Here is a 23530-nt window from a genome sequence, read left to right on the forward strand (position 1 = left end):
AATCACTTTACAAAACTCACTGCATTACAGTCAAAAGGTACTTTGGCGTCATTCACCTACTCCAAACATTTAGAAGATCTTAGAATGAGATTTCATTTGGCTTGAGGGAAATTTGAAAGACATTAGTTGCTGTCAGCATAAATCCTATGACATGCTTTGTTCCATACCTTAAAAATCAATAGTAAAGTCAATAGATATTTCCAAAATTTACTTTTTGTAGCACTTTAAATGAACAGTGGAATGTGCTGAAGGGCAAGCTATAAGATCATTCTCATTAATAGTAATGGATATACTCATAAATTGTTCATGTCTTTCCATGCCTACATATAATATATAAATATACTGTATATTTCAACTCTTTTCTTAGAACAAAAGGCATGTTCATTTCTTCCCTTCTTTAGTATAAAACATCACCCACTAGAAGAAGCTGTAAAATTGCCAATTGTTCTCAAATTGAATAGGCCTGTCTTCGCTTTTCAAACTGTATTTCTTGGGAGAAATGACTTGACAAGTTAAATGTTTGTGAGAAATGAAGTATCACAAAGACCATCTGCTTTTCTAAGTGCTTAATCTTCTCTGTCACTTAAAAGCATTTGTTGGAGTGGTCTTGTTTACCAAATAATTTTATATTGTTGTTCACAGTGTGTGTGTCCTATGTTACTGCTTCCTCTCAGACTGTAAGGTGACTGAAGTGGCAATATCTTCAAAGACCAGTAATCATATCAGAAAGGCTGCAGATATTACAAAACACCCATCTTTCTCTTTCAAAGTTTTACATTTTCTTATTCCTGTCTACCTATTTCAGCTTCAATTAGACCATCAAACAAGCACTCTCCCATTTAAAGGTGAACAGAATGTCAGATTCCCCCAAAGAATTCAAAGGCCAACATCTAGAATGGAAGAGTATAGTTATGCTCTTTAAGTATAGTTTACTATGTTTTACCACGGTTGTGCAGTGCTTCATAATAGTCACATGTTTAAATCACACACTGCATTTTCACTAACAATTCCAATTTTTAGAGTAAAGACTGTCTCAGAAGATTCAGACTCTTACCACGGTCTTCCCTTAACACACGTCCTCCCAGCACAAGTATTATTAGTTTTCGGGGCGCAAAGTTTCTAAACCCAAACCCAAAACACAAACATTAAAAGAACTAAGCCCAGACCACAATGAGCACCTCTCATTGAGACAACCATCACATAACACACACACACAAAAGTGTAGGGGAACACAGGGGTTCAGTTTCTGAGACATCTCCTGGCTCCCCAGGGGTTAATGAAAAGCTGCTCAGAATCAACTCAGTGTACATGACAGTCTCCAGCACTCCTGGCTCATCGAGTCTTTATGACAAGCATTTACTGGAAGGAGCTACGGCCGTGTCCAGCAGCTGAACCCTTTGACAGGTCATGGGATGCATTCCGCTTTGGGCGCATTAGTTATTCACATCTTATCTACAGAAGCTGTTTCTTCTTGGGTTTTTGCATTCAATCAACATGACAGCATGATCAGTGGCCCCCTGAAGGGTGTAAGTCGAGGGGCTGAAATCGGACGATCCTATTGGCTAAAAATGGTTTTGGAATTCTGGGAGTTTAGAAATCTCCCTCAAGGGAAACAAGAGCAAGGGTGACAACAACACGACGGTAGAGAACACAGGATAACGGGTCCGACTATTCAGCAGAAGAGTCAGCAGACTTCAATTTAAATTAAACAATGAGACACCAAAGATAATGTAAAGACATAATTGCATGACTTAGAAAAGTGCAGTTATTGACCCCAAAAGATCACTCAGAAAGGTAACTACACACCCTGCTTTATGCCTACATACAGTATCAAAGGGATTATCTTTATCATTTTAGATCTGAATGAGAGGCCATCCATTGTGAAGAAAGGGTGTTTCTTTCCCCTGAAACTTCCCTGCATACAGGCACTAAAACATGACAGATTAAAATGTAAGCTATTCATTTAGCTAGTGTAAACCAAAACACCCAACAGAATATTTAGAAGCTAATAGCAAAAAAGCAGTGAAGAGATTGGTTTCACTGCATGGACAGTGTATGGACTATGGAACAAAATCTTCTTTTTAGTTCACTCTGGCTTCTGTCCCTCTCGCATGAGTAAGTAAACATCCTGAGTCTGTTTCACTCATTATATTGCAGCATGTCAAACAACACTTTGAAGGGTCACGAGAAGCCATGACCTCACCAGATTGCGGCTGCAAAAAATCAATTTCTCCAAGAAAATGTCAGTACGAAAATGCACTAAATATCCGCTGTTGACAAAAATGATACAGACATCTGGAAATTCTAACAAGAAGGAAAAAGAGCCATAAACCAATGATTTGTGTGAAAATGCATTATTTATTTTAAAAGAGAGTCTTAGAGCGCATCTATATTTATTGATAATTTAATTCAGTAAAAATATGAGACAAGTAAGTTGCTGTAACATGTGTGCTATAATAATAATAAAAACAATAATAATAATAATAATAATAATAATAATACAGAACATTCACCACACATCAGCTTCAGCACAGCAGCTGGTTCTTTGTAATGGGCCTGTCAGGGAGCAGCAGAGGGAGCCACTGTGGCTGAACAGTGGCATGAGCCACGTGCTGCAGCATGTGGGGTGCCAGGGAGTGACCCTACATGCAGGGAAAGGGGAAAAGCACTAAGAAACTTTGTCTTTGATGGTGGGTGCCCCCCGAAACAGCCTGATTGAACTCTAGCCCCCAAAGGACTTCGTACAGTGCAAGGCATGCGCTGTAGCACAATGTTACAAAGGGACCCGTCCCGACCACAGCCTCACTAACCTGACCCCCTTTCTTTATCACCTTCCCCCGATGATTGTGATCGTTATCTAAAGGTCTAATGTCTAATGAGGCAGTTTTTTTCAGCAGTAATGGGCTCCCATACTACGTAAAGCATAAATGTACAATCCAGTATCTTCTGTTGCCAGCTTTCTGTTTTCCAGATTGGAAAATATTGTTATATTGGGTGACACGGTGGCCCAGTGGATAGCATTGCTGACTTGTAACGCTGGGGCCCTGTGTTTAATTCTGGACCTGGGAGTGCCATCTGCGTGAAGGTTGTATGTGTGTTTGCTGGGATTTCTTCCAGTTTCCTCCCGCAGTCCAAAAACACATTGGTAGGTTAATGGATTCGGAGAAAGCTGGCCCTGGTGTGTGCATGTGTGTGTGCCCTGCGATGGACTGCTATCCTGTCCAGGGTGTACCCTGCCTTGCTCCTGTTGCTTGCTGGGATAGGCTCCAGCTCCCCCAAGACCCTGAATTGGAAGAAGCAGTGAGAAAACGCATGGATGCCTAATTTCAGTTGAGCCACTGAACCCGAAGTAGGCAAAAAGTTTTACTGTTAGAGGGAACTTTGCTCTACAGTACATATCTCTGCTGTTGGTCCCTGGCTGCGCCTCATCTCTAGTGTTGCTAATAAGGCCTATTCATCAGCTTGCCTCAGATAACTGACAAATACAGATTGCCATTTAAATACCCCCAGTAAACTGACATGTAGAACTTCTGGCAGGAGACAAACGTGATGAGACTTAAGAGTATAAAGAGTAAAGAGTGCTGATAAAAACGTACATGTATTGAGTGTTAATACTGATTGTTGAGGGTTGCAGAATTCATACTGAAGATAGTTTTACATATTTAATAAATGCTTAAAGGGGTGAAGTGAATTGGAGCCCCACTAAACAGGTCCAGAGGGACAGACCCTGGCTGCAAACACACACAGGGGGACTCCAGAGACATGACATCACACAACCTATACAACATACCTGCGGGCTGCAGACTGGAGGGCACCTGCAGCTATCCCACACTGCCATGGGAAAGGCTTGCAAACCCCACACGAAAGGACCCCTGGGGTCTGAACCCAGGACCACAGGTGTGTGAGATGGTACTGTTACCCACGATGCCTCCTTACAATTAAATGTCTTAAATGAAGCAAAGGCTCACAGTGAGATCAAAGAGGTAGCGGATATCAGAAATCAAAGTACCTGGAAATGTTGGTCAAATAGAACAAATATTCTATCATTCATCAGTCGATCATCATAATTACTGCTCATGAATCTGATGGCCAGCAGGGAGAAGAAAGGGGCAATCAATCCATGACCTTAATTCCCAAAAGAGCTTAAATAAACCTATAGAGCCTGACCAGCAGACATCACACTGGCTGCAAAGACCAGAGGAAAATAAATCTCAGTGGCCACTGGCTCCACCTTTATAACCTCAGTGGACACAGGCATTTCTTACTCACAACGTGTGACAGTTAATGTTTCTCTGATGTACAGAGAGGGTGGTCACAAAAGACGCCCACACAAAACATCACAGCAGTCTGAACGTGGTCACAAAGGCATCTTTCTGTAGGGTTGGGTAACGTGGAATTTAGCGTCTATTGCACAATACAGTGAAATGAAGCTGCTTTTAACCACTGTCTGTTGGGCGAGCACCTCTCTGAAGAAACAGTCATGTGAATCAAGGTCGGTCAAAATATCCACAGCCTTCCTCTGTCTGTTCTCACTCAGCCCGGAAGTTTACAGATAGCATTTTTTGTTGGTGGTGGGGGGGGGGGGGACAGTTTGTTCGAGAAGTAATTAAATAAGAGCAGCAGAGAACACCGCAGAAACTACACAATGGGCTCTTGAAATACTTCAGGCATAATGTAACTTCCCAAAACTTTAAATAGGATGGGGGTGTCTTGTAGTTTAATTTTGTTTTTCATGAAAAAACGTAGCCACTGCCACTAAAATAAAATGATCTCATGCTCTCAAATATTTTTCAAAACAAAAAAAGCTGACATGTAATCCTATTGCTTAGCTTTAATTTATTTTTAGGATAATTGTTCTTTTTTGATCTTTTTCAAATACCAATTTTACGCTAAGTCAATTCTTGAATTTCCAACTCTTCTTCAGCTTGGATCAGCACTATACAAGCACATTTGCACTGACCCTGAACAGCAATGCCAGGATATTCACTTCTTCTTGCAAAGCAAAGCCCAGAGCTTACAATGTACAGTATCTAAAGACAGTGGATACGGATCCTGCTGATAACACTACAGGCCCATATGCATTTCAGAAGCTGTTGACCTGTTAACAAAGGAATTCCTGGCTAACTTTGAATTCATGCAAATCTGATGACACAACCAGTGAACTCTTAACCCCTTGGAATCAAGATTGTGTCCAATAGTGCAGGACCTGCAGGGTGATAATCACAACATGCTGTTATCCACACAATCATCCACACCCCTACACCCACAAGTACACCTGTGGCCTTTCAGTGCCTGTCCTCCTTCGCTGTACTGTTTGCTGGGAGACACCTACATGGTGTTTTCATCTCTTTTGACACTTGAAGCTGTTGAGGGGATTGCCGATTTATTCTAAAATGAAAAGAAAAGGACAATTGAACTCAATAAATCACCAAACAAGGAAGAGATGAGGCCTGGAGCCTTGAGATGTTTAAGCTATGTCTACTGTGACAGTCCCATGCTTTTTCTGCGCCTGAGAACAGACATCTGCTAGCTTTGGTTAGTGGCTGTGAAATGTTCTAGCTACAAGGGAGCCACTGTGCTCTTCTCCCTGCTCAGTGAGTGTAGGCACTATGAAAATATAGACACCAAACATGGGAGACTTGCTGTGCAGTGCTAGAGAGGCAGTGCCACATACTGCACCCGAAAGCAAATATTTCACAACAGCCAGACTGAGCCGATTAAATACACGGTATTTTGCAAATTTAGCTTAGGCAACAACTACCTAATAACTGTCAGAGAGCTGCAACGCAGGAACCGAGCTGTCATAATACCCCAGACCCGTTGACAGCAGATGGATTACTCTGTACTAGTTCAGACTGTCAGCAACACAATGCCATCTATTGGTCCAGCTGTAAGGAAATAAAGAATGGTTTGCATTTCCACATAAAACCTGAACAAACGTGTGGCTGTGTCAAATTTTCAGATTGCTTCCTGAAACAGTTTTACTGTTCCTTTTCCTGAGAGCTCATGTGTTTAATGGCTAAATTGATTTGTATTTATAATCAACAGTTGTATTTCTGGGATCACTATCTGTCAATTAATCGTTTTTCACTGAAGACATTCATACCAACAAGTAAGGCTGTGCACAATCAGTGCTGGCTGCCATTTTCCCCACTGTGAGTCCCTTAATGCCCACAGTGGAGATAACATGGGTTGGAGGAGTGAGGCAGCTGTGTCTGTCACGACAATGAGGCACAGTTTTAATTTAGTCAGTTAAATTAACACAGCCAGCTCTGGTGATATATGGTCAAATGTACATTATCAATTGGTGATTCTTGACCACAGTTGGTTAATGGCCAGACTCAGATCTGAGCTGTGTGACACATAGAGGCCAAACTATATATTGAATTACAGTAGCACTTTTGCTGGGTGAAGATCTTTGATGGTAAGGTCTGAAATCAAAAGAAGTTACTAATATACTGTGAGCAGCCCAAAGTCTGATCTTTGAGAGACAGATCTGGAAAATGGTAAGGATTTGGGAATCTCATAAATAATAAAGAGGCATCTGTGACAAATTAAATAAATCATTGTCTAAATTAAGTAATAATTTGCTAAATGAACTTAAGACAGGACTGTAGCACACAATAGTTGGGTTCCATAGTTCCAAGTTGGGTAAGTGGTCAATGGAAGACAGCACAACCTCATGTTATAGTAAGTGTTCCTGTTTCTTGGTAGGTCGACGGAGATGATGTCATCACAAAAGATGAGCAGATCTACCTGCTAATTGAAGCCAAAGCCAAGTGCGAGAGGAACATAGAGGCAGACCTGGAAAAAGACAAAGGTAACAGCACCACAGTTCCTTAAAACCAACACCGGTGCATACTGAATGTATTAATCCATCCATGCATTTTCTAACCTCATCTTCCAATCTAGGGTTGTGGGGTAGCAGAAGCCTATCCTGGCAAGCAATGGGTACCATGCTGGGTACACCCTAAACAAGACACCAGTCCATTGCAGGGCACACACAGACACACACGCATCCACACCCACCAGGGCCAATTTACCCAGACGTCCATTAACCCAGCAAACTGGAGCACCTGGAGGAAACCCACATGAACACGGGACAACATACAAACTCCACCCAGAGAGCACTTAATGTCCAGAACTGAAGCCAGGAGTCCAGCTCTGTGCTAAGCACTGCACCCAGAAGCTATTGATATGCCACTTTTCTGAAAGTACAAAACCCATTACAAGTTAAAACAATCAGCAACATGAGCAGGCAGGCACAGATAATGTTCATAAAAGTAGAAATAGAGAAGCAATCGATCTAAAGAGCAGAGTGAAGTGTTCGTGCTGCCTCACTTCAGCCTTGTCACAAAACAGACGGTGATTGTGTGCCGCTGAAACTGGTATCAATATTTTAAAAACATTTCTTATATAAAAAATGATAAAAAAACAACTTCTGATTCCAAACTTTTTTTCTGAACTTTGAAAAACCTGTAGTTTAATTGAAAAACCAGACTAAGATCCAAAGGATAGTGTAAAGGAGTCAATGTTATAGGAACAACTCAGTTCAAATCTAGAGATGTAATTGTTGAAATGTAAAAGTGGAATAATTGTGCTAATGGTCTTTACTTTCGGAGCAAAATATGCAGAAATCGCTTGCCTTGAAACCTAAGGGAGATTTTTTTCTAACCATGGGTTAAATATTTAAGAGTGACACAAGAAATGGTCTTTCAATGATCAAAAAAAAAGTTTTTGCAAAGGGAGGAGGCATTTTCTCCTTTTACTGGTAAATAACCCATCACAAAGCTCAAGATGAATACAGAGGAAATTGCATTTTTCAGATCAGATGTAAAGATGGTATTAATTAGCTTCAGGAACCTGGATGACAATTACTGAGGCAATAGGAGCATTCTAATTTCCTGGCAAAAGATATTACCATGGTAACGTGAAACTTCTCATTGTACAGGCAAAAAGACGAGAGCCTATTTAGGGTTTGGATAAAAAGGCTAGCTTTTATCATTTTTTCATTAAATATAATTACAGTTTTAAGAGATCAATTAGCGAAAGACAGCCCCTGGAAGTGTTTTTTGAACAGTGTTGCTTTTGATTTCATTGTATTTTTGATGAAGAATGAATTTGCTCGATTTATCATGTAGGCCCCACATGGTCCAATCTATGAATACTTCTATTGAATTGAAGGGTTTGAAAGACCTAGCTGCATTTTGGATTTTTACTTACAGAATACTTAACAAAATGTTAGATTGTCTTTTTTAAAAAAACTAACAAATTTTAGACAAGGGACAGATTTCCTATTTATAACAGGGGAAAAAATTAAAATAATTTTTTATTGAAAATGTAACAACTTTGCAACAGACGTTTGATAAAAAAGAAAGAATGGGATTTAAGACCTAATCATTTTTTATTGTCAGGCAGTATCTGTCTTTTGTATCTGTATTTATCTCTTCACACATATTGGTTCCCCTGTCAACTGATAATTACCAAAAACACAGACCTCCTCTTCAAAAGCCACAACTAAAATGGCTGTAGCATCAGACATTCCAGGAAGACGTTATCTGCATTTCAGCAGACTGACTCTTGTTTTCTGTATACAAGAACTCAAAGTATGTGCTGAGAGGCCATTCAGGGGTAGCTAGTTGACAGCTGAGAGACAAAATTGTTTTCTTCTGTGTGCCAAAAAACAACTGGGGTGGTGGCAAAGAGAATGGTGGAGTGTCTGATTCACCATTGAATTCTGTTTTGCCCTAGAAAGTACACTGTACAGTATGTACATAGTTTAAGGACTTGAGACAACATTTTTCCCATTCAGTCAAGCCAGTCTGGAAATGTTTTCTTAGCGTGACAATGCAAGACCACACAGTGCAAGACTTATAAAGGCACACGTTTGATCTCCTGAACATCTGAGGGATCATCTCATCCATGCTATGAACAGGGGACAACTGTAACCCACCAACCAACCCAGCATAAAGCATATGTCTGCTGGATGTGGTTGTACAATAAGGGTAGCAGGTCATCCTACGACAATCGATCCAGAAGCTGACTGGATCTATATGTCAATACCTACCAGGGTTATGTTGATGCTCAAGGAGGTTAAACACAATGCTAACCTTGTCAAGAATTTAATATTTTGAATTTTAATTGATTTTCATAACGTGTCATGGTTCATCTTGAAGAGTTTTGTTCAGATTTCCCGTGTCTCTATTGATCCAAGGTTAGAATTCAATTTATTTTGAATATATAAGACATTATTTTCTTTAATTCCATTAGACCTGAGTGTCCTGTTTCTATGTGACAGGCCACAGATGCGCTTCAATTAACAGCCCTTGTCAGTAAGAGTCAGAAAAAACAGGAAACAATCACAAAATGATTAGGGAAATACTATGTTACCCCAATTGGATACGTAGTTGAGCTACATAGTATTCACTAAGCGCCCTTAGTGGAACCACACATGCCAGGCCTTCACTTTTGAATGAAGCATGTGCTTTTGTTGGTGTATTTTTACCAGCTGTGAAAGAGCTCAGCTGGCGTGTTTTCCTGATTTCAGATGGATCCTGCATGCCACAGTGGGATGGTATCATCTGCTGGCCCAGGGGAGCCCCCAGCCAGCTGGTATCAGTTCCTTGCCCAGACTACATCTATGACTTCAATCACAAAGGTGTGTCACTATGCTAATTGAATGAACGCTGGCCACACAAAGGAGGCAGCAAGAGAACCAGACCTTGCTTACTAACAAACCACTTATTGGTGCAGTTCCTGACATCTATGAAAGAGTGTTACTCTGTTTTGTACAGAGTAATTTTATTTCCTCCTCTTCTGATTAAATCAAATTCACAAACTGCCAATCCAGCTCTTGAATGAATCTTCCCTTCCTTCCTTCCAAGTACAAGAGCAGTAATTTGTGATGGAAGGGTGGGTTTGATTTCATTCTGGCCTCAGCCTGGACATCCTGGGCAAGTCAATGAAAGAATCTCTCATTTTTTCCTTTCAGCAGCAACTATCACAAATGAAACAGAATACCTCTTTTGGTCAGATTTGACCCTTAACTTTAGTCATTTAAAATAGGATTTAATTTAGTTCAATTAGAAGTACTGTGTATTTAAAGGACAGCCAAGGTCATGGATATGAGAAAATAATTCCATCCATTGGAAACACACGAATAACCAGAGAAAGGGAAATAGGATCCACCGCAGTTCACATTTAGCCCTGGTGAGAAGAATCACAGAGCAGACTAAAAGGTAAAGAAGGTAAACATTTGTGTCCTTCTTTCATCTCATGAACAGCAGAATACTTTAGTGAGCAGATGACTCCAAAAGAAAATCTCTTATTTATGTAAGTCTCTCTGGCTTCAGACAACCAGATGAAGACATCACAGAGCATAAATAAAATAAATGTAACCCTGGGAAGCAATTCAGGGATTATCAGGGCATGCACCTCTCTTCCAACTACAAGGACCACAGTGCTCTGTGCAGCAGGTCAAAGATCCCCTGGCTGACTTTCCCCTGACACTGTTGATGTAGCATGTGGTCAGTTATAGTTGGTTGTTTCCCAAAATGTAACTAATCAGACCTCAGTAGAAGGAAAAAATAAACCCTCATTGTTGGAGTGTGTGATGCATTTTCATTGCCACCTGTGTCTGCTTACAGTACCTTCAACTGATCCCCCATGAAGAGCTGATCAGTCAGAAATAAGGGTGAGTCAGTTAGTGACAGACTGAGATCACCATGCTTGCACTGGGGTATTTTTGAAACTCAGGACTGAGTGCAGAAACCTAGACCAGGAGCCTAAATAAGCCAGCAGATCAAATGAAGACACCAGTTAGGACTGGAGATTCAGACCTCAGCTGGAACACCAGCAGTCATGGGGATCCTTCAGAACCTGGGCTGGGGACTGCTGACCTGCAGGGTCCAGAGTACACTCTCAGCAGCAGTCAATTGAGCTGATGAGAACCCACTGTATTTATTATGCGGTTTGAATAAACACAACCTACTTTTCCCAACAGGCCATGCCTACCGTCAGTGTGACATGTTTGGAAACTGGGAGCAGGTCCCTAGTGTCAACCGGACCTGGGCAAATTACTCCGAGTGCTCAACCTACCTCCTATCCAATCACAAGAACAAGGAAGAGGTGAGTGGGAAGCTAGGATGGGACAATAGAACACATTATTAAGGCCAATTTGCTCGTTTACCTTAGATATGAGTTTGAGGGCATGTCTCATGAGGACTTTCTGTTCTGCTCTGGCCCTGGGTAGTTAGTAGTTTTATTATCCTTCTCAGCTAGATATTTTTCTGCCTTCCTTGAAGCCTTGAGAAGGCACGTTTCACACTGTCGTTACCTTTGTGCGACTGTCAAGGTACTGCGAGCAGCACTTGAACTCCATTAAAAATCCCTCTCTCATTATAGACACAGTGATCAAGTCAGACATTAATGACTTAAGGAATTAATGACAGAGAACAGAATGAGCATGTTTCTATGTGTCTAGATGTGAGGGCTTATAAATCTGTGTCCACATGTAACAGATAGGTCATGTATATATCAGCTTATTGGACCAGAATATACAGTATCCCGGTTTCCATGGTGTTAAGGGGACAGCTGGGGTAGAGTGCATCACTCAGGGGTAATACAGCAGTGTTTCAGGTGGACTTGAACCCACAACCCACCTGCCCCCCCAAAGCATAACAGAGCATTTCAGCATTTCATAAAGGCGTAAAGCGCCTTGTTTGGCTCTCCATTTGACTGAATGGGGTGATTCAAACCAGTGGGAGTCTTCGCATTAAAATCATTAAGCAAACAAAAATCCTGATTGAAAATTCGAGTGGGAAGATAGCTCAATGTGTGGGCTGCAAAGCGTGTGAGCTAGGTTCATTTCACGTTGAAAGAAAATAGCGACGAATTTAGGCGGAGGCACCCTGAAGAGGGCCTTTCAGCCAAAACATGATGAGTTTCACACTTCTTCTAATCTTCAGGATAAACGTAGCTTATGACACTAAGCAGATAGCCCACGGCCCCCCACCAATAGGTACCCCTGCTATGTATTAGTTTAGGCTTATAAATGAAAGTTTGGAACACAAGTTTTTGCGTACACGTTTCTCACAAATAAGCATGGCGAAAGAGCAAGCCTTCAAAGATATTATGCATCCGTCTCTTACATCAGCACAATGCAGAAAAAGACGAATGACGACTTCAATCCAAGGGGGAAACCAGTCTGCTCCTGAATGAAATTGCAATGGCTGCAGACAATTGTGCGTACATGACTGAAATGCCAAAGCACTTAGTTAATGCACTGTAAATTGCTTTGTAGTTTTTTTTCTCCCCTCCACTCTCTTTATTACAAGGAAGAGGAGAGATATCTCAGGATTCAGATGGACTTCCATGTCAGCTCCTGAACAATCAAATCTCATTGACGTCAGTGCATGCCTTTATATTGATTTTGCAGATGTAATTGGTGCCCCTGTTACTCTCAGATGTCAGGGCTTAATTTAACTGCTTTCAATGAGCTTCTTTTAACAGTGCACTGTTTTTTTAACTGCTAATGGATGTCATTTAATTTTATTTTAATTTTGGTCCAAGGAAATGCAAGTTTTGCAAAGCTCCAAGACTGGTAAATACTGATCAGTATTTACTATAAGTCTAAACCATCTCTCTGTTGTGAAGTGCAGGTAATAATTCTCGAAGTATTTGCATTAGGTACCCTGGGAAGAAATAATACCGAATGAACTGGGAGATATGTGTTGATTTTTAGATTTCTACGTTTGTACTAAGTGAAGACTGTTATTGTAATTAAAAACAGCTGTGAATACATTGAAGGACAACAAATAAAAAATGATAACATGAAGACTTCCTCAGTCTCACCAAGTCAGCTCACATCGGCAAAAATCAAATTAATCAATACAGATCACACACCTGCTCTTCAATTTAAAGAGTGTTAATAGCTGCATCCTGAACTTTAGCATAAATTATTTTCATTTCAAGTTATTGATGAGATAAAAAGCAGAACACATTATTTGCATCACCTTGTTGTTTCAGGTTTTGCCAAATTAATGTCTCATGTTGTTACACAATGGCCAAAATGTAGTTCTACTAATAGGCTTGTAGATGCATATTGTTTACATATGTACTGTATGTATGCCTTACTGATAAAGAATTAAAACTACCTCAGATTTCCATTCAAAAGATGAGATAGTGTTATACTTCATTTAAATAAGACCAAAAATAAAAGCCTGTTATTTTTATTTTTAAAGGCACAATTCCCTGTGGCATATCTTATGAATGATTATCAAGAATTGATGTAGTTTCCTGCCAAGAGCAGCAGAAAATTTCACTTTACTAAACTCTCCTGAGTCTCCAGAGGGCATAACTTTTGTGTTATACTTGTAAAATAAATACTAGATAATGTGCCTTTAACAGTGTCTGCTGTAGATGTAGAATTAAAAACCTTAATACCTTAACCATCATAACCTAACACAGTGCTGTCTGCACTTACAGATGACATAGTCTGTGGTAGATCATGCTTTTATCTTCACTATAGCTGCTATAGTATAACTGACTACCATTTATGTTGTAGTTACTGTGATACAACCTATAAGAACAGAGGAAAGGTTACAAATATGAGGAGCCATTCAGCCTAGCTCACCCATTCTGTAGTCAATAGCTTATTAATCCAAGGATCTCATCCAGCTGTTTCTTGGAAGAGAGCTCCAACACAGTCACTGGGTTGCGTGTTCCAGACTTCCACAACCTTCTGTAGTCTCTTTGGAGAGAGAAGTGCCCCCTCTTCTAAGTTTTAAATGTATTTCCATGTTGTCTACGCTTGTGCCCTCCGGTTCGTCTTTCACTGCTCATTCGGAAGAAATCTGCTGTGTTGACTTTGTCAGTACCTTAGAGGATTGGGAATGCTCGTCTCAGTCCCCCTCATAGTCTTCAAGATGAAAAAGGTTCTGTTTCTTCAGCCTGTCAGGGCAGTGATGCGTTGTGCAAATTTTTAACCCTGCCTTTGAACCGAAAAGTAGTCCATTTCTACAGTAATGTGGGAAATTGGTGGCAATAGTTTGAGGACCATATTCCTTTTCCCTGAGAGAGCTATTCTGGCCTAAAACCAGTAGATATAGATCTATTCTGTATCGCCTTAAAAGTGAGAAGAGATGGAAGAGGAAGAGTGGGAAGTCACCACAGGAAGGCTCACTACACTGTGTGTGTCCTCTGCTTCTGCTCCTCACAGGAGGTGTTTGTCCGCCTGCACCTGATGTACACCATCGGCTATTCCATCTCCCTGGTTTCCCTCTGTGCTGCCGTCTGCATCCTCTGCTACTTCAAGTAAGAGAGACCAAGTGGAAAGTGCTTGCAGGCTCATGGTGCCTCACTGCTCAAAGAGAAAGAGGAGGTGGGACTGTGATGAGCTACTGTATGATAATGGAAGCACAAGGGAAAATTCAGTTCCTATTTATACAAGTCATTGCTACCTCTGAAAAATCAGAGGCATTTATAATTCGATCTATATATGTCACACTGTGGGTGGCATGTGGTGGTGCAGGGGTCAGCATTGCAGCCTTGCAGTGCTGGGGCCCTGGGTTCGATTCTGCAACTGCGGTTCTATCTGTATGGAGTTTGTGTGTTCTCCTCGTGCTCGTGCAGGTTTCTTCCAGGTGCTCTGGTTTCATCCCATAGTCTAAAGATGTACTGGGAGGTTAATTGGTTTCTGGGAAAATAAGCTGTTGTGTGAATGTGTGTGTGTCTGTGTGTGTCTGTGTGTGCTCTGCAGTGGTGTCCCTGACCAGTGTGTATCCTGCCTTGTGCCTGGATGTCTGGATGGATGTTATACTGGATACAGAACAGAGATCTCCCATTTTTAAAGAAGCAGAGTCACCCCAAATATGGTCGAACTGTCCAGCTTTCCCTTCAGAATGCTGCTCAGTAGGAACGTGGTCATTTTCACCAGGCTCCTCCTTGGGCACAAGACCAAAAGGACAATGCATCTAAGCTTTGACGCCCTTTTAAAGATGCACTAATAAACTAATAGATTGCTATTTGCAGCAGTTATGTGCATTACCACATGAGTGGTATCCATGAATGGATTTGCCGAGAAGGGAGGGAGGGGTGAGGGTTTTTTTTTAGGGGATGATGCGCTCTGCATGAAGAGATGAGTGGTAATTCAGAGATTCATGAGTGGCTCAAGCGGTTCCACACCTATGGCGACCTCTTATAGAGACAGATGGCTTTGTTATCAGTCCTCCATCCAACACTGTTGTTGCTGAAGGTACAGCAGGCTCATAGCTGGACCAGACATGAATTGTTTGATAGGCTCATGTTGGCGGATTGTGTCCATGTCTTCTGCTGTCCTCTGCAGCAGGAGTGAACCCTTGTGTTTGGCAATGGGTGATTCCGAATAAGGGGGCAAAAAATGATTGAAGTGAATAGAAGTTGTTGATAACAGTGCACACTGTGTGATTGCACCACTCCACTCCACGTCTGCAGCAGGGATTGGGACTGATCAGCAGCTTCTAGAACTGAGACGGACGCTGAGGAAGTAAAAATAAGGCTCCATAAAAAAAAAAGCAGATGAAGGAGTAGGAGCTTGTGAGGAGCGTCTCTCATTTTCCCTCCTCCCCAGGCGGCTTCACTGCACCAGGAACTACATCCACATCCACCTCTTCACATCGTTCATGTGCCGTGCGGTCAGCATCTTCGTGAAGGACGCCGTGCTGTACTCGGTGTCCGAGGACGCGGCCAAGATTGAGGATGACAACATGCGGGCCGAGCTGGGACCAGCCCCAGGACAGAGGCCACAGATGGTCAGTGTCACCTTGCCTCTTCCCGGACAAACACACACTCACATTTCTAACTTGTTACCGTGGGGGGTACTTGGTTGCAAAACCCCTAAGGATTTACAATAATAGTGCCCTTTAGTGGTAGTGTCAGTGTACAACCTATAGGATGAAAATTACACTAGTAGTGTAGTTTAAAGACAAATGTCATAAGCTGTAGTCTAAATTTTCTTGGAGGATCAGAACTGCAACTCTGTGGTTAGGGTGGAACTATAGCACCAGTCCGTGGGTCGTCAGGTGAGCCCTAGAGCAGACACAGGTATCTGTATGTAGGTGAGCAGCAAGCGGGTGTAGCAAACACAGTCCAGCATCATAGTCAGGAAAGGAGCAGAAATCAAAGCTGAAGAGACACATAAGAGGCACAAGGGAAGATCCAAAGCCGGGGTCAGAACCAAGAAGGGTGGAGATTCCAGTGAGAAACACGAAGAAAACGAAGAAGGGATACAGCAGTGGCTCAAAGCGAAACTCTGTAACGGAATCCAGAGTATTGCCAGGTCAGACCTCAAATAGTCTGTTTTACCAGGAGACAGAGGCATTACCCACAGGTGAAGCAAGCTTCCTGTCTAATCGTGTAACCATGGCAACCATGATCACTGAAAATGGGAGGTGTAGTACAATAGTCGATTTCAGCTTCAGATGAATATAAACTCTGTAGTGACATAAAGGTGAAGGACATCTTTCCTGTCTGTCTCCCAAGGTGGGCTGTAAGGTGGCGGTGACCCTCTTTCTCTATTTCCTGGCCACCAATCACTACTGGATACTGGTGGAGGGGCTCTATTTGCACAGTCTCATCTTTATGGCCTTTCTGTCTGACAAGAACTACCTGTGGGCCCTCACAATCATTGGCTGGGGTGAGTGACACTAATCTACTCTACTCTTGGTGAATAAGACACTGTAATGTGTAGTAGCTCCCACCAAAGCAGGCTGTAGCAGCATACTGTATTATCTGTCCCGAAAAAAAGGCTCTGGAAAACTGAACATCAGGAAAGTGACAGGGGGAAATGCTGCCATAGATGTTTGCATTTTGAGAATGGACTTCTGATCTTTAGCTGGCAAGTTTGAGTTTTTCTTTGTATATTTTTTTTATTTTGTATATTTTCTGATAATGCTGGGGTGTGTCTGGAGCATGTATTTTCTCCATGTGTCTGCGATGGTTTCTACAAAGTGCTCCAGTTTCCTCTCACAGTCTAAAGACATACTGGTAGGTTGAGTAGCGTCTGGGAAAACTGGTGCTGGTGTGAGTGTGTGTGTCTTCATGTCTGTTTGGATTGCAATGGGCCCGATGCTTGCCAGGATAGGCTCCAGCTCCCCTGAGACCTAAATTGGAAGAAGCGGGTAGAAACTGGATGGATGTTATGTTAAAATGTCAGGACACTAACACCACTGCCCTGAGGCTTTGAATGAGGACTATCATCACTCCTCATAGGCTCAGAGTATGGATGTACACAGCCCTGTTTGCACCACAAAATAAAATACTTATTCTAGAATAAATCATTGGCTTATTTTAACACTCTTCTCTTAAGTCACACTGGATTGTGCAGCTCAACAATATCTCTCACTGTCTCTTCTTGTGTGATTGCAGGGGTTCCAGCGGTCTTTGTGTCCGCATGGGTGAGTGCCCGTGCCTTCCTGGCCGACACACAGTGAGTCTTCCCGCACAGCTAACACTGCTACAGTTTTCAAACAAACCAAGGAACCAGTGTGCTCTGAAAAGAGATAAACCTCTGTCTGTAATTCACACATTTCACTTCTCCAGTGTCGCACACTGTGCAGGCCATGTTGGGCCAAATGCTTTTCTGTATGAGGCATCCTGCTTGCAAACCCAGATGCATTTGATCTCTTTTTGATAAGTTACTAAACGACAATGTTTTCTCCAGTACTGAAACGTTTAAACTAGCCATACGCTGTAGTATTCTCCCTAGCAACAGACTTCAGAGTAGATATTTTAGCATGGAAGAAGAATACATTTGAGTCATTTCCAGTGTGCAGCAACCTGTGATTGGCTGGCCAAAGCAGGGACTGCGAAGACACGATGAGGTTAGACAGAGTGGTGGCTCACTCCTGTGTCCACAGCCCACGGCTGCTCTTCAGCTGAACACAAGTCTAGAAAATAGAGAAAAGAAACCATGTTTTTTCATCTCTCCCTTCGGTAATTATAAATATTTTATTTGATACAGTATGTACAGTATTGTCTTTAAGACTTTGCCAGCAGAGATGGAAATAACATAGCAGTCCAAGCCTACACTGGATTTTGTAACCAGCTGCTGGTATTTAAAGATTTATAGAGTGATGTCCAATTGGCTCTAGAACAAAAATTGCTCATGGTTTCCACACAGAAAGTGCATGGTTGAGACTCTAGACGGAGACAATGTGGGTGTGGGGAAAATTATTCTGACCAGGAGGGGGCGCTCCTCTGGCTTGCTCCCAATAGGGTGGCCAGAGTTTACCTTGGCTTGCAACACAGCAGCAACTTCCCATGTCTGATGTGGTGCTGTGAGTTTTCAACCCTTCTCAGGAAGAGCTGAGCCACAGCCTTGGTCTCAAGCACTAGCTCTGCAGATTGGCTCTGGGCCTGAGACATGAGACGAAGTGGACTGGTAGACAGCAGACATTCTGGAGGCTGTGCTCATGCCTGTATCTGATTAAAGATTGGTGATCATACAAAGGAAATCAAATTAAAGAAGCAATCAGTCCTGGTCCTGGTGACCCACACACCCTGTTGGTTTCTGTTCCAGCCGTGCCCAGCTGAGACACAATCAAACCCTTCATTGACTTAATAATAAGATAAATCTGAGCTGTTTGTTCCCAGCTCTTAAACATGTTGGATCTTTAATCATTGTATTTTGCAAATGAAATAAAATCCCAAATTTGTGACTAGAAATAAAATGCAAAATTCCAATGAAACAACTTCCTAGATCAAATAAGGCTTCAGGCAGCTAATGAAGGTGGGCTGGAATGAAAACCAGCAGGAGTGTGGACCAGGACCAGGACTGGGAACCACTGGCATAAACAAATTAAAAGCAAACTTTTGCTTTGTGTTTTCAGATGTTGGGACATAAGTGCTGGGAATCTGAAGTGGATCTATCAAGTTCCTATCCTCGCTGCTATTGTTGTAAGAAGCCCTTATTGTTTATACTTGTTCTCCAAGAGCCTTCATGGTCTAAGTGACACAATGATTGTCTAAATCCTGAAGCACAAGATTATTTGAAGAAGGAAGTAAACCATTGCCTCTGCTTCTTACAATCTGGGCTTGCCTAGAGCAACTCAATCAGCTCAGACGCTCATGACAGGCATGGCTGGGTTTCAGATGACCAGGATGTTGGACCTGTTCTCCCACTCAGGAGTGACCCTTGCCAATATGTTGCACATCTGTATCATCTGATACTAAAGATCCTTCAGGCTCATCAGAACTGGTGATTTGTTCTGACAAGTGTGTGTTTTGGAGAAAAGCACTCCCCCAGCCTGTTGCCTCTCTGTGTTAGTACAGACCAATAGTCCCAATCTGACTGATTAATGACTGGCAACTCCAGATAGAATACAAAATTTCAAAAAAGTTGATTGAAGTTCTAAAATACAAAATCCTGATTGCACTGACATCACACGATCACGCACTTTGTACCCACAATTTAATTTATTTTTGTCCTACCGCTGACGGCTGTGATTGAAACTGTAACTCTTATAACAGTAGCGTTATGTAAGCGTTCATTACAGTGTGTCTCTGTACATGCAGTAAATGATGAATTGCAACAGATTGAGATGAGTGCTGATCTTGAGAACCATCTGTCATCACTTTAATTTTTCAGTTCGCCCTCACCATTGAGACTTTGAATACCCAGTTTTTGCAGGTTTTTTTTGGCACAGAAAAGTGGGAGTTTTCTGCTACGGAAAACAGTATCTACATTCCATATTCATGTACTGAAAAAACACTGTGTGAATTGCAGTTACCTGTATAGAAATATATACAGTATTTTCTTTAAACATGAGTATTGACCTTTTGCTCAGGGATAAAATTCTGCTCCATTGGTTACAAAAACAATCAGAGGATGTTTTCATCAAGACTTAAATTTGTATTTAAATATATTTATAACTAGAAGTTTGTGTGTTCAAATCCCAGGTGATACCTTGTGAGCCTGATACTTCACTCAGATTACTCTGGTAGAAACCCATCTATAACAATGGGACCAAATATAATTAGCTTAGGCAAGAAATAGATTAATAAAAATGCAACTCCTCTTTTACACTAGCTGTTATTGCGCAGGCCCAGCGCGCGTTGTCAGACTTATTGAGCTCAATAAAACTGAATCTGCACAAGACTGTGTCCTGCTCTTCTGATGAAGAATTTCCCACAACACTAGCTCAATACAGAATTGCATCTACTTTTGTGGTATCAACTGCAAAATCAGTTTATAACAACACAGCACATGCATAGCATACTGTACAGTAGCTAGCGGTTTTAGTCAAACTATGTCTTAGAGTTTGTTACTCTAGGTACTGCTTTTAATTTTTACCCTGGGACATTGTCTCTGCAAGGAAATACACACTTTCTCACCTTTCAACCATTTGAGCTGACCCTGTGTATCTGCAGCTGTGATGTACAGTATAACATCTGCCATTGCAGTGCATCATGGCTGCTACACACCTTAAAAGGTGTATAAACTGCCCTACACAGAGCCAGGATTTTCAATTCAACTATAATGTTGCTATGAATTTGTTTTTAAGGCTGGTAAGCTTTGACCTGTGAGTAGAGTGGAAGTGACCTGTCTTAGAAAACATAAGGTCAGAAGACCTTTGTCCTTATGGGATCTGTTACATAATAGACATCATGTATTTTCATGGCTCACAAATTTGGAAAATCCTCAGTGCATTCCAGAGGCAACTTTTCTGACCTCAATTTGACCCCCAGCTGTTTCCAAAATGGAATCTGTTTGGTTCGGCTTATTGACGTCGGTGTAAACACCCCCCCAACTCCCAGCTCCCTCGCTGTGCATAACCGCCACATTTATCACTCGCTACATTCATTGCCTACAACCGATCTTTATGAATATTGACTGCTCATTCAGCCGGGCCCGAGTAAAAGAATTGATTTGGCACTCTGAAATAATTGCTTGGGGTGACTGAAGTGACCGGTTTAAAAAAACACAATGAAAGAAACAAAAGCGACTGAGAGCAATTTGGACCACAAGCAAAGCCATCATTTGACAGAGGGAATGGGCATACCAGTGTCAAATTAGTGTGCTTTACAGGCCAATAATGGCACGTAGGTGGGTTCGATGTTGTTTCTGTAGAATATGATAAATTGGCCGAGAGCCTTCATGATAGTCCTCGGCTGTAGGAAAATGTCTCATGGTGGTATTGATCACACCTGATCTAAAAGATGGGAAAATAAGAACAGGTCAGGCTGGGAGATTCAGAAAGCAAAGTGTGTTACAGACAGATAGGATAAAACAGAACTATTACTTAATATACTGCTTTATTAGTCATGAAGCACAAAGCAGGTGGAAATGGAATCAGATGATGTTGTTTTTCTGGATTTTATTGCTGTAATATGATTAGACCTACAGTATAGCTCTGGTATCTATCTGGCCTTGATTGATAGAGAGGAATTATGTACTGGAGATCTCCATTATAAAAGGGATTGAGAATATAGTGCCACCCTCAAGGCAAAAAACTGAAAGGGAATACAATGATATTAGAATAATAATCAAATAAAAGTCTGTATCTGAATTAACGAAAATGTGATAACCGTGATGAATGCTATTTATGAAATCCCTTGACCCCTTGCTACCCAGTGAAATTGAATTTTGCATATTGTGTTATCAAGTTCTATCCACAATAACTGCTCTCTGCCACATCTATATTATGCTTTGAAGGATAAAAAATCCTTGAAAATGGATGTATCTTCTGGAAGAAATTGCAACCTCAAGGCAAATATTTTGTCATTTAAAAAAAAAGATCAGTTGAATCAAAAGCTTAATGTATAGCCCTTTGTCATCAAATGTCATTACTTTTTGCTTCATGTTTTCATATTTCAGTAAACTTATTCATATGATCTGAAAACATGCAACAGTTGTTTTTTTCTACCCTTGTAAACTAGCTATTAATAACTAGAAAACTAGTTATTACACATGACTCTCACATGGATCAAAGAGAACTGGAGTTATTACACATGGCTCTCACGCGCATCAGAGAGAACTGGAGTTATTACACATGGCTTCCACACGCATTAGAGAGAACTGGAGTTATTACACGACTCTCACACGCATCAGAGAGAACTGGAGTTATTACACATCAATCCCACTTGGAAAGACTGCATGTCTGAAAACCACTGCAAAGTCTGCACTTCAAAGTGTGGGCTGACACAACAACTTTAAATGCTGTTCACTCCAGAACAGTTTCCTTTTGAAACAGACTTTTATAATCTCTCCCACGAGTACAATAACTTTTCATTTATTCAACCTTTGAACTTGTACCATTACTTTTAACACCCCAGGAGATTTTTGCTCTTCAGAACGCTTTCATTTTCCAGATTGCTTTGGAAAACCAGCGTATGTAAAGAAATGAAAACCCTGAGATGTACTGTAAGCAACGATTGTTGGAGGGCAGCCACTAAACTGTTTAAGAAAACAAAAAGTAAACCACTTCCTCCCAACGTGTTCAGGAATCACCTCCTGTATTTCTTTGCTTTTGTCTTCCAGGTTAACTTCTTTCTTTTCCTCAACATTGTGAGGGTTCTAGCCTCCAAGCTGTGGGAAACCAACACTGGAAAACTGGATCCCAGACAGCAGTACAGGTTGAAGGGACTCCTTACACATTTCATCTGTGCCAAGATGACTGAGATGGATTTTTATGTCGATATATTTTCTAGATTTAATCAAAGAAATCACATTCAATAGTGAATTTTTCTCTTACACATTTATAGTGGTAGACGGCACGATAGCACAGTGGTTAGCATTGTGATTGGGCCTTGGGTTCAATTCCAGACCTTTATCCAAAGACATGCTGGTAGGTTAATTGGGCTAGATGGAGAGATGGAAGCTTAGTGGATGTGTCTCTTTCATGCTTCTGGAACCTTTAGGAGTGCTGATTCTCATTTTGCCTAAAGCACTGGTTTAGATCAGCTGCACTAGTGGTTGTCTCTAGTGGTTTGGAAACTGTCTTCTCAGGAAGCTGCTGAAGGCCACCCTGGTGTTGATGCCCTTGTTCGGGGTTCACTACATGGTGTTCATGGCTCTGCCTTACACAGAGGTGACAGGTCTGCTGTGGCAGGTGCAGATGCACTACGAGATGTTCTTCAACTCCTCCCAGGTGGGTTTTTCAGGAGCAAACTAACTCACTGATGCAATAACCCCTATGAACATACAGCACAACTAACTTGCTCAGTGTTTACGCAAGCTAGGTAAGATTATGCCAAGCATACATTGATCTGACTTTGATTCAGATTTTTGTGATTTTTTATTAGTCCCTGCCATATTTCTGTATTATAACACCACTGTTTCACAACCTCAGCCATTACTACAATAGACATACTGTATACACGGCAGTAACTAATAAGCTTAACTCCTTAGGCAATGATTGTTGCACTTTATAATCATATCTCCCTTTCCATGATCTGTCAGGTCTTTCACCGAGTTTAGCTGTTCTCTGAATAAATGGCAGAAAGATAGTGTTGAATTCCTGGTGTTCAAATCTCCAGCACCAGGAGATGACAA

General features: G+C 41.4%; 1 protein-coding gene across 2 annotated transcripts in view; it reads left to right on the forward strand.

Annotated features, from left to right (window-relative positions):
• pth3r (parathyroid hormone 3 receptor) overlaps window positions 1-23530 on the forward strand; it is a 33440-nt gene that overhangs the window by 6431 nt on the left and 3479 nt on the right. For both annotated transcript variants that reach the window (XM_088906409.1, XM_088906410.1), the window contains exons 2-11: window positions 6715-6820; window positions 9548-9658; window positions 11003-11127; window positions 14219-14313; window positions 15608-15788; window positions 16519-16672; window positions 17404-17464; window positions 18867-18933; window positions 22517-22611; window positions 22985-23126. In XM_088906409.1, the coding sequence (XP_088762535.1) occupies window positions 6715-6820; window positions 9548-9658; window positions 11003-11127; window positions 14219-14313; window positions 15608-15788; window positions 16519-16672; window positions 17404-17464; window positions 18867-18933; window positions 22517-22611; window positions 22985-23126 (1137 nt within the window). The remainder of the gene's footprint in view (window positions 1-6714; window positions 6821-9547; window positions 9659-11002; window positions 11128-14218; window positions 14314-15607; window positions 15789-16518; window positions 16673-17403; window positions 17465-18866; window positions 18934-22516; window positions 22612-22984; window positions 23127-23530) is intronic.

Source organism: Atractosteus spatula, chromosome 26, assembly GCF_055471065.1.
Source record: "Atractosteus spatula isolate fAtrSpa1 chromosome 26, fAtrSpa1.hap1, whole genome shotgun sequence".
NCBI lineage: Eukaryota > Metazoa > Chordata > Actinopteri > Semionotiformes > Lepisosteidae > Atractosteus > Atractosteus spatula.